The sequence below is a fragment of the Cygnus olor genome, chromosome 1 (genome assembly GCF_009769625.2).
Source record: "Cygnus olor isolate bCygOlo1 chromosome 1, bCygOlo1.pri.v2, whole genome shotgun sequence".
In the NCBI taxonomy this organism is placed as follows: Eukaryota; Metazoa; Chordata; class Aves; order Anseriformes; family Anatidae; genus Cygnus; species Cygnus olor.
The window spans coordinates 32,235,080-32,247,348 of NC_049169.1; the positions used below are offsets into that span (position 1 = coordinate 32,235,080).

Genomic DNA, 12,269 nt, shown 5'->3' on the forward strand with positions numbered 1-12,269 from the left:
TCAGACCAATATACAAGTATAGAGCCATGCACTCAAGAAGGAAAGCAAAATATTGCTGGATGGTGTAGGCCTTAAGAATTCCTGTTGGCTTGGAACTAAAGTGCATAGCCTTCATTCTTGGAAAGTAATTCAGCATATCTAACAGGTAGCATTTCAACTATAATATGGAACCATACACAGACACATTAGAGAGCAGAACCAGAACCAGACACATTAGAGAGCAACTTCCAGAACATTTTAGTTATTTCACGGTGATGCAATATTTACATCAACTGATAATAATAAAAAATGATATTCACAATTCATTTGCCATTTTAGTTCATATCAGCATATTAAATTCAGCCCCTTCTGATGCTATTATAGATGAACAGTTCCAGGGGGATTTAGTAAACGGCTTCTGAGTAGCCCCAGTCTATGCACTCTTTACTACTATTTTGTTAAAACAGTTTGTGCAAAGATAAAAATGCTATATGCTTGATTAAGAACCTCAAGGGATTAACAAACACCTACATTTTTACAGATGATTCTAAATTTTCGTATCTCTGTCAAATAAAATTAATTTTCATTAGTATGAAAATCAAAAATCAAACACTCTTTGATTAAATAGAGTTTGTGTATAAATCAGTTTGTTGTGTAACATTTATTTTATGCGTTATATGAAATCGGATCTTTAAAGACCCAAACTATTTAATATTGCTATTCACATATAAGATTTAAATCATATTTTATGAAAATGAAAGATGTTCTCCATGTTCAGACAATGATCAAAACTGTTTTGAAACACACTTCCTCGAACACTCTCAATCATATCAAAGCTGTTCTACTCAGAACTCCCATCCCCCAAATCCTTTTTTTTTCCTTTACTTTCCCTAGCTAGATTTGAAACACACAGAATTTGCTGGGAGTGTCTATCTCCTTCTAAAGAAACAGGTTCTTAAAAAAAAAATACAGAATTTCTTTAAAGATCATCTCAAGGAGATTTCAATCTGAAAGATATACTAATGACACCTTTATGGAAAAATGGGTGACAGAATGGAGGACTGCTCTGGCAGCTGTGATCACTATTACATTACATACCGGAGTCCATGATCCATATCTCCATTGGGTCACCTTCCCCACATGGATTAGAGGAAGCGATGTAGTCCATAATTTTGTAGTTTCTGGACAAGCGGGCAATTCACATTCCTGTGGGGGCGATTAATAAATAAATAAATAAATAAATAAATAAATAAATAAATAAAGCTTTCAAAGTATAAGATTTGGAAAAAACAAATATAAAGCGGATGGCTCATACAAACAGATAGATGCTACTATTCCAATAAGTCAGCGTTAATTAAACAGTAAATGTCATCTTTTACTTTCCTCTGGCATTATTCAAAGCTTTTTATTAAATTGTTTTATTTCAAATTGAGAGGCAAAGACTATTTAATGTTAACGCTGTATGAGTTATGATCATAACTGGTAATATTTGTGCTTTAAGAAAGAACTATATGAGGTAATTTGCTGGAGACAAGGGGCATGAACATGACTGTTCTGGTTCCTGCAGTACAGAACTGAATGAAGAAAGTGGCTGTGCCACTTTATACCTTCAGTTACCAAAACCAGGAAATTCTTCAGTTTCAGTCAACAGATAAACAGGTACCACAGTTCAAAATAAGAAGCGTACACCAACCAATTTAGAGTGGAGTGGAGTGGAAATTAATTTGTACTTAATCTGTTTGGCTTTTATAATTTGAAAACTTATTCAAGAAGCCCTCACAGGGCTGGTGACTTGTGACCAGGTTATTCTGGACCACAATACCCAATGGTTTTTAATCTTAAAAAACAGATCAGAATCAGAGCTTGCCCTCAGAGAAGTAAGTGGTTACCTGCCTAACTGGATATAAATGTGAAGAATCAATCTGGTAGCCAGATCAACATATTAATCCATAGCATGTTAGACACTAATTGGTTTCAGTTAGAGGTAAACCCATTAACTGTATTAAAGACATTTCTTCTAAAAAACAATAGATTTAAATTAAAAGAAGTGAAAAAGTAAGCAAACAGAGATGGGGAGGAAATGTAGAGAACCATATTAATACCATACTGAACTATATATAATTCAAGTCTATACTGTTTCAAATTAGCATTACTGCCACCATCAAAGCTTTCCTCAAGTAACCATGACTTTCTTTTAAGAACAAACAGAATTCTAGAGTATCAAGCCTGCTAGGTGTGATTACTAAACATCATGACAAGCAGTAAACCTTACATTGTTCTACATTAGGGTTATTTACAAGTAACAAAAGGTCTTTGACCCCATCAATATATACCAAATTTTCAAATCTCCGATCTCCTTATTACTTTTCTTTTATTTAATTACCAAGGCCAAATTTGAAGCATAGAAAAAGACCAGACAGTTTCAGTTTTTTTTTTTCTCATTCTAGAAATTGTTTCTTGCAAGTTTCACCAAAAAGTCACTAGACCACATTCATTTTTAAATTATTTTAACTAAAATGCACAACCAACTGAAAAGTGTTTTTAACTTACTTGGTTATCTCTAGGACGAGTAGCGGCATTACATTCTCTGTCATCATCCAAAATAACTCTGTAAGTCCCAGTAACACATTTGACTGCACGCATCTGGTATCCATGTCCACATGTTACAGTACACTGTTAATAATTTCACACACTTGAAATAGCACTATGTTTAATCCAAATTAATTTTTTAACTACAATTTTTATATTTTAAAACTCTCTCTAGCATAGAATAGGAATGCGTACTGAGTCTGGCTGGGATGCAGTTAACTTTCTTCACAGCAGAGCATATGGTGCTAAAATAGTATAACAAACCAAATTTTGGTTATTGCCCAATAGTGCTTGCACAGTGTCCCTTTTTTTTCCCACTCTGCCCCCTCTAGTATATTGGAGGTGGGCAACAGACTGGGAAAGGATGCAGCTATGACAGCTGACCCAAATTGACCAAAGGGATTATCCATATCATAAAACATCATGCTCAGCAATAAAAACTGGGGTAAGGCAGGGTTGGTTAATTTTTAAGAAATTAAAGAAATTTAATTTCCTCTTTCATTTTTGCATTGAGCTTGTAGGGAGCCAGGATGCCAGCATCCTATAACCAGAAGATTACCCAAAAGGAATTCAACATTATAAAGAAAGGCTGAAAGAGCTGGGGATGTTCAGCCTGAAGAAGTCTCTGGGGTGACCTTACTGCAGCTTTTCAATACTTAAAGGGGCTTATGGAGATGCATAAAGATGGAGAGCAACTTTTTGCTTAGTCAGATAATGACAGGACAAAGGGGAATGGTTTTAAACTGAAAGAGGGTAGATTTAGATCAGATATAAGGAGGAAATTCTTCATTATGAGGGTGGTGAAACACTGGAATAGGTTTCCCAGAGAAGCTGTGGATGCCCCATCCCTGGAGGTGTTCAAGATCAGGTTGGACAAGGCCCTGGGCAACCTGGTCTGGTGGGTGGTGTCCCTGCCCATGGCAGGGGGGTTGGAACTGGATGATCTTTAAGGTTCCTTCCAACCTATGATTCTTTGGTTCTATGATTCTATGTTAGACAACAGCGTGGTTATCTCTAACATGAACAAATATGACATGAGAAAAGTTCTATACAAAAGAAATGTGTAAGTTAAATACATGCTTAATTTTCAAAGGATTCATTTATTATGTATTTTACTGACTGGTTATATGTAAAAAAAAAAAAAAAATATTACCTGATATTCAGTTATGAATTCTCACTAACAAGAAACACCAAATAATCCAATACTTCTATTGGCTTGGGCAATTTGATCATAAGAAAGCTCCACAGCATTGAGTACCTTATTTTTTAATTAATGCTCATCTATTTGGGACAAAAGCTTCCTTCAAAAATTAATTCAACTTTTTCTGGAATTTTGAAGCCCCTCTGCTATACATAAGCATCATTACACAAAGGAACAGCACTCTCACATTAAGACATAGAAACTCTTTCATCACTGAAGATCAAAACGAAGGAAACAAATACTAAATCTTTTTGTCTGCTATTATTAGCATATATAATTCTATGGTCTTAATTAAAGCTCTCACTTAAATATGCTGACACACCTATAAATATCTGGTCTTTTACCTGTCTCATTCATTTGAATGCTTTGCTATCTACATTTTCAATATTTTGGAAATTAAATACATTCATGTGAAATAGCATTGGCGATTTTTGATATTAAGGCTCAGAGTCAGTGTCTGTTTTAGGCATCTAACTTACATAAGGGTGTTTCTAAATTACAGGTTAGATAGTCAATAGGAACAAACAAATGTGCGAACAAATTCACCTTCAAGTAGCTGCTTAAAGTCCAATTAAAATATTTAAATGGTATTGTTTTGTGATCACTCATAGTCTGAAATACAAGACAAAAGCCAGGAATCCTGATGTACTCACTGATCCCCAAGGCCCTACTTGCCAAGATGCGCATTCATGAAGTTCACATGGTGTTACTGATCCTGGTCTATCGTTTGGATTACAGAAGTCATCTCTCAGTTGTTCATCATTAAGTTGACACCATACTTGCCGATGTTTCATTCCTTTGCCACATGTCACAGGGCACTGTAAAATAATATTAGTCATCAGTTTGTAAAGACATGAATCTCTATTAATTGCTTCACTTTCTTGTAGTAATCTGTTGGATTTTAAAGGTCACATAAATGACAAAAATATTTCATAAGTGTTCACCATGCAACAAAACTAGTTATTTTGTGAACTCTGTATTTCTTGTAAATATCAATGCAAACACATAACACTAAGTTTCCAAAGCTATAAAATACAAAACAATGTACAGCTCACTTATTTCCATTAGAACAAAAAATAGTTAAGATGTGAGTATACATATCACAGGGAACATGTGTAAACTACCAATCATTGTATTATATACATAAAAACTGTAATAAAATGGATATAATTCTGTTTTTCAGTTGGTGGGATAATTCTCTTTGCTTCAGAAAAAAATGAAGGTATATGTATGACTAGATAGATTAAGCAGTTGTGTTATCTCACATTAATGTAACAAAATTTCAGAGAAGAAATGAATTACGGGTGTGCTTTTCAGAAGTTTTCATGCCATTGTACATCTGAGATATGTATCAACACAGTCCTAGGATTAAAGAGCTTTTACTTTGGAAAATAACCAAAACAAAAAATAAACACTCAAAGCGGCTTATTTTAATATCAATGACCAGGCCCAAAGGAGTAATAAGCTTTACATGGTTCGTTACCTCACTCCACTCACTAACAGACCAGCTTGGACATAAGAATTCATTGCAACTCTGTGTTACAACTCGTGGAAGTTCTTGGCATTCTCTGTCAGGAAGATGACGACCCAAGTTGTTCAGACAGTAAGCTTCTCTGGTTCTGACACCTCTTTCACAGCTCCTGGAACACTACAGTGTTCAGAAGATTTTATGAAACAGGAAACACAGCATGATAAATGCAGGTCAAAATGCACTGTCGGTCTTAAATGTGAGACATTAAAGATTATGTTAGACAGATGTATCCTACATCTCAGTTATAGACTGTTACTATGTCAACTTGAGATAAATTTGGCACCTTGTTTAGCAGTTCCAAGATAAAAATCATTAATGAAGATGAAAGCTGAACTCTTTTACTCCAATCCATACAGAACTAAATTATTAAAACTTCAAATAAAACACATACTTTTAACCCCCAGATCTTCTCTGCTGACGTCCAAATACAAGCTGGGAACTATTATAGACAGCTACAGTTTCTTATAAACATACGAGGAATTACATCCAGCAGTTACCAAAACATAGAGATTGATATTAGCTCCTCCAACAACAATGGATTTGTCAATTATTATTTTCTTTTAGCTATTTAAACTGAAAAAATATATAGAAATTAAGATTTGTTATGAACACTAACTAGAACTATAATGCAACAATTATAAGCTCTTGAACTTTTACCTCTGACCATTCCGTGTAGTGCCAACTTGTCAACATACAGTCACCATGACAAGGCTCTCTGGTTGGTGGTTTCTGCTGATCGGCACAGTACCTATCATCCACTGGAGCAGTGAGTCCTTTTGAAACAGAGTACTTCATGCAGTGGATTTCTATAGTCCGATACCCTGGGCCACATTTCGATGTGCAGTCGCTTTTGCCAATACTGTGCCACCTACAAAGATAAACTGTTATAGAAAGCTAACTATGTTTTAAAAAGTAAAACTATGGTTAATTAAGCACTCAGAGAATGTACCTAAAATTGTAATACAAATTTTAGGCAACGGCTAGAACTATAAAATCTGTATCATGACTGGAATTTTCAGAACAATATAAAAGAATTTGACTCATCTTTTGAAATTTAAAGGTCCTTTTGTCTAAATCTCCCAGGAGACTTTGAAAAATGTAAGCTATAATTCTAACCCTTCATCTTCTGAACACTTCAGTGTGGGCTTTTTTGGAGTGCAAAAACACACATCTGTGTTTCAAATTAGTTCCAGTTGAGGGTACAATTCTGGTGAAAAATATATTGTACCCAGTAATACAATTTTTGTGTGACAGAATATAGAGAACAGATTCACAATCCTAGCAAAAGACATTGAACTTCATGAATAAGAATTAGAAAAATACATTAATTATACTTAATTTCAAAGGTGTAAGTCTAATGTACAAACCCATTATGTCGATAGATTTGAGGAAAGGAGGGAAAGACATGAGAAGGGAGGAATGAGGGAAGGAGAAGAGGTGGTGGGAGGGACGATAAAGCAGTCAATTGCTTTGTTTCAGTCTCTATCAACAAAAATAGGAAAGACCACAGTAGTTTCATCAGTTAGGAACCTCTTTGTACCTTAATTCACATTCTGTATTACACTCTTCTGAGACATCTGGTACAGGAGCTATAAATTCACATCTTTGATCAGATACTACCACATGATCACTTTTACGTATGCATGTCATTCTCCTTCTTCGAATACCTTGAAAACAAGAAAAGTGAAAAAGGGGCTGAAATAAGAGAGCATTTCTACAGTAATGGATTCCATTAATCATTTAGGAATTTAACTGAGATACCCCATTAGCACTAATCTTTTTATACAGGAGATTCTGCATAAACATTAGACTTGTCCTAGTCATGCCCACCACCACTGCCATCTCCCGGCTACACTGCAGTGGTCTCATAAGGATTTCAAACTCCAAAAAACTACATTTAATACAAAGTACAACAACAAATTTACTCATCAGGCTAAGTATTCCATTTGCATCATATCTGTGCTTTCCTAATTACCAAATTACTGAACACCACTATATTATCTAAGAGGTCATGATCCTTTCTTTCAGGAAGAGAAAGTTTGATCAGAGTACCTAAAAGAACTAGAGTGTTTGGAGAAGTAGCACAGTTGACAGATGCACTGCTTCCCTAGCACATAAATATGTCTACAGCCTGGCTCAAAATCCAAAGAAATTCACCATTCTCTGTCTCAAGTACAGGCATTTCTAGCTCCTGTATAAGAGTATTTATCAAAAATCTGAGTACGTACACTTCATATATACACTGCATACATATTCTGGCTCCATTTTTGCGTTATAATGGCCTATAGCATGCCAGTTTAAAATTACATTCCCAAATAGCTTCACTCCAAATAGCAGATAACCAAAACAAGCTGAAGAAATAGATATGAAAGATACTAGACAACCACTCAGGCACCATCTGGAAATACGATAAGAGAAGCTTAATACATCTTAGTAGATATACAATTCCACTTATTAAGGTTACATTATACTCGATTCAACTATTTTCTATAAACCACTCCTATGGCTAAAAGGGAAAGGAACACAAATGTAATTTTGGATATAGAATTGTGCTACATAAATACTGAAAACAGGAAAACAAAATCAGAAGCTATTCAGCACTTAAATGCTATGTGTGCCTAAAATTTACTGAGAATGCTGAGTTTCTTCCTTAGTAGAGGTGACAAAATCTGAGTGCTTAAGACTAGTCCCTTCCTAAATGCCATCAGGTCTTTGGATCTGCTAACAAAAGAATTCACAGTACCTTGGCACATCCTGCTGCAGTCCTGCCAGGGTCCATAAGGATCCCACGTAAACAGCTCACTTCTGTCTTCTATTGGGACATTGAATGAATAACGCACATCAGGGTTGTATAAATTCCCTACACACAAAACCTTAATTGAGATAAAACGATAACTGTTTTTCAGTGAAATTGAGCATGACATAAGATAATGAACACAATGACCATGTAGAAAATTTTTAAGCTTATGTAAAAAAGTAAACATTCACCTGTAAGGTTAACTCTTCTTCAATTCTATCAGTGCTGTTAATTCGTTCTATTGTATTATTTGAACCATTGTACTCAAAAATGGCTCCTTGTATATTGATTTCTCTTTTTGACATGCTTACAACAAAATTTCCATTCAAGATGAAATTTCCATGAATATCAGATAACGCTGTAAGTAAAAAAAAAAGTTGGAAGTAGAGCAACTGTTTTGATTAAAAGGTTCTATCAATCAAAATTCCTAAAAATGTCTTTGCATCAACACTTTGTTTTAGTCCCTGTGTAAGTTTTTACAGTTCTAGTGAACAGTTTCTAGATGTTCACGAATTCAATCCCAACCATCAGTAGCTTTCACCTGAGCAGTTGTCATGGATTTTCTCTGCGATAACACTTAACTATAATAATATTTGTTCTGTTAAAAGCTAACTACAGTCATCACTTTTAAATTTGGTTACATTCTGCTGGAGAAGAGAACAAATATTATTCATATTTGTGTCCTATTTTACAGTCCACATTCTTGTACTTGTTAGAGGTATTTTTAGTTAAGTGGCTAACTAAATAGCCATTTACTAAAAGTAAATTTAAAAGTAAAAATAAACTATTATGCATTTACAATAAAAATAATAACCAATTGTTATAACAATAAAGATGAATAACAAAGTAAAAATAAGTAAAATATTTAGTAAAGGCATGCTATGTGTCAGGGGGTGAGGGTTGTTTCTGTATCCTGTGAGATGCACAAGCAACAGCACGGCATCAGGCAGCAAGAAAAAAAATTGAATGCTCTGAAGTCTATCAAATAGCATGGTAATAGAAAAAGAAAGAAGGAAATTATGCATCAGTATACTCTCAGGCACTTCAGAGGCAACATAAATATTGTGAAATAAGACAACCAAGATTTTTAGTACAATTCACTTGGTACAGTTCACTTGTTCTTTGTTTCTCTCACGTTTGCAGATTTATCAAGAAATTTATTAAAATGTGATCTTTATACCCAGACATGACAGAAAAAAACAGAAATGTGAAATAACTGATGTTTGATGACTGCTTCATCTCTAAATAAACCACATGATTCCAGTGTTTGAAAACACAAATGCCTACATTATTCTTTAGTTGACTCATGATGATTTAATTAACATGGCCACCACAAAGTCAAAAATTGACAAAATCATACAATGTGCTTTAATTCTCCTTCTCTGACAACTGAACACACATTTAGGAATTAGAAACCTATCATCATCTCATTTTTCTTAAAACTAACATCTACAGAGAGAATCAGGCAAATGATGATAATGATTACATATTTACTCTAAAGACTTCTGGCTGTGTGTTTAGACCAGACCTCTGGCAAAAGCGCAAAAACTATCTATCAGTGTTATACACAAGAGGCTTTTACCAAGGTAGTTGTCATCTTCTGGTTTCCCTGAGTAGCTGTGCTGCCGAATATCGATGTTTGTTGCTCCTTTGGGAATCTTTACTACAACATTGTAACCTGCAATGCAATTATTCACAAATTAATTGCAGACAAAAATACTTAAGTACTAGTAGATAGGAGCATAAGTTTAACTAGTTTTATTCACAAAAACCTAGAGTGCACCAGCAACTACTGCTGCTGAATACCCTCATGTTTTTAGGAAGGAAATATGAGTATTTTTATGCATATTAAATTTCCTTTTTCTTTTTAATCAGTTGAACTGAAATTTATTTTCATAACTCAAGAGACAGTTAAAAATAATTCCTGTGTTCAGCAAAGTGAATTCTGTTCTTTGACAATAACATGAGTTAAACCTATTCAGAAAAATCTCTTGAGAGCTAGCAGTACTCTAAAGAGCAGTCAAGTATATCATGTGGGACTCAGGAAACATGGCGTCTGCTCACAGTTTAACCACAAAACTTTCTGAATGATATCTGAATAAATCACTTAAACTCAGGTACCTCCATTCCCTGTCTGTACAATTGGGTTAGTTTTTCTCTACCTTACAAGAGACATGACAACACTCTAAAGAACAAGTCATAAATACTCAAATAGTGCAGTGCTGCAGTAGATGTAGGTGTATTGGGTAAACAAGCCATGCCAGATCCACGTTCTCCTACACAAAGTGTTACCCTAGTGTGTGCCCTCTAAAATATAAATGCTTCAATAATGAGCGATTGTTTCCTGTAATACCTCCAATGAGAATTATGGCCTAGAGGTATCAAAATAGATGCACAAAGATCTATGTATTAGAACTGTTGATCTGTACATCCATATAAGCTTAAAAAAAAAAAGTTTTCTCACAGATACTGATTATAAATTCAAAAGGATCCCAATGTCTAAGAACAACTGAATATGGCAAACATAGGAAACAATAATAAACACAAACATGCAATCTGAAACATTAATATAATCTTTGTTAACTTTGCCACTTGTTTTGCTGTGTTTTAAAGACTCGACTGAATTTAACTTTAGTTAGTTGACTCATATATGTGGGATGCAAAATCAATGGCAATATCCTCTTTCAATTTCTTAATTTACTAACTTCCCAGTGTTTTTAATCTAATAAAACTATGTCATGCATTTAAAATGAACATTTAATCTAATCACAGGTCCATCACGGTTACCAGCTGGGGGCAGCACTGCAATTGCAAATCGGCATGCCGCTTGCTCTGGATAAATGTTTGGTAAATCTTCCAAAATTACTGGGAAGAAAACCAAAACACACTAAAAAGCTCCTCACCACACACACTGAAAACCTTGTGGTAATAGGAAGACAGAAGACAAAATATGGGAGGAAACTATAAATAAAACTGCCTAGCATATAGGACAGGACACCAGATCATGTACTAAGGCAGTGAGAAAGACAATTTTCCAGGAAATCATCACATACTCTAGTCTGATGCAATAATAGACAACATAACAACTATGTGCACATAATGAGATGACCATTTCCTAAACTGGAAGCTAAGCAAATTAGCATTTCATTGTAATGAATGTCTTATGACTGTTTCACTGCTGTTTAAACGCTTAATGACAACATCACAATCATCATCATAACTGTATGAATACAAGCCTGTACCACTGACTGCTTTTGTCTAATCCCAAATTCTGCCTCAGTAAAATGGCTTGTGACAGTACGGAACAGGACCATTTACAGTTAAAAGAAAAAGACCAGGTTCACAGACTGGCATTTTTATTGAATGATGCCTAACTCAGGACTCAGACAGTGTTTTCAGTCATTAGCCTGGGGATGTCATAGGCCTCCCATGAACAGAGTTTAGTGGCCGGCTAGCTACAACCTCTTGTTTGCAGTGCTGCACTCCTGCCTGAGCGCAGCTGAGTGATAATCCCTTACGTTATAGCTTACTAACCAGTAGTATAGTTCAGTATCTTCTTTTATATAACTCCAAGATGCAAACAGAATGTAAATCATTCAACTGAGTAAAAAAAAACCACCAAAATATTAAAACAAGTTTTTCCTGATCCTAAAAATAAAATAAATAATAAAAAAACTTTTTTGATCTTTGTCTTTTTCATACTGAATTTTGTTCTCAAGCCCTGTGCAAGACCAGCTAAGCCACAGAAATATCCAAATGAGTATTTTTAGCAAAAAAAAAAAAAAAGCCAAGATGGTAATATTTATAAAGGCAGAATCTTAGAGAACAAAACACAAAGCATATTGAATTACATTGTAGTGAGAGCCCACAATAACTGAAGGACATCCAGCAGTGGCTCCATCCAGCAGTTGTTCAAGGAACGTATGGAAAGAACTCAGGACCCTCCATCCTTTCTATGGTAACAAGGTGGGAAATTTGTTTAATCATATTCTTCACAGTGAATTCAGTCATCTAGCTTCCCAATATAAGTATGAACTCCTAACTGAGTTTTTTCCCTCAGAATACATAGTCCTACATTATGTCAGTTACAGTATATGAGAAAACAAATGAAACAGTAGCTTTCAAATCAGACTACCTTATGTCATAGACTATAAAAAGAAAAAAAAAAAGAG

General features: G+C 34.7%; 1 protein-coding gene across 2 annotated transcripts in view; it reads right to left on the bottom strand.

Annotated features, from left to right (window-relative positions):
• Positions 1-12,269, bottom strand: part of ADAMTS20 (ADAM metallopeptidase with thrombospondin type 1 motif 20) — a 96,535-nt gene that overhangs the window by 37,190 nt on the left and 47,076 nt on the right. For both annotated transcript variants that reach the window (XM_040551494.1, XM_040551486.1), the window contains exons 16-24: positions 9,680-9,775; positions 8,289-8,455; positions 8,044-8,173; positions 6,841-6,967; positions 5,958-6,168; positions 5,253-5,417; positions 4,423-4,587; positions 2,530-2,652; positions 1,078-1,185 (exon numbers count right to left, since the gene is read on the bottom strand). In XM_040551494.1, coding sequence (XP_040407428.1) covers positions 1,078-1,185; positions 2,530-2,652; positions 4,423-4,587; positions 5,253-5,417; positions 5,958-6,168; positions 6,841-6,967; positions 8,044-8,173; positions 8,289-8,455; positions 9,680-9,775 — 1,292 coding nt within the window. The remainder of the gene's footprint in view (positions 1-1,077; positions 1,186-2,529; positions 2,653-4,422; positions 4,588-5,252; positions 5,418-5,957; positions 6,169-6,840; positions 6,968-8,043; positions 8,174-8,288; positions 8,456-9,679; positions 9,776-12,269) is intronic.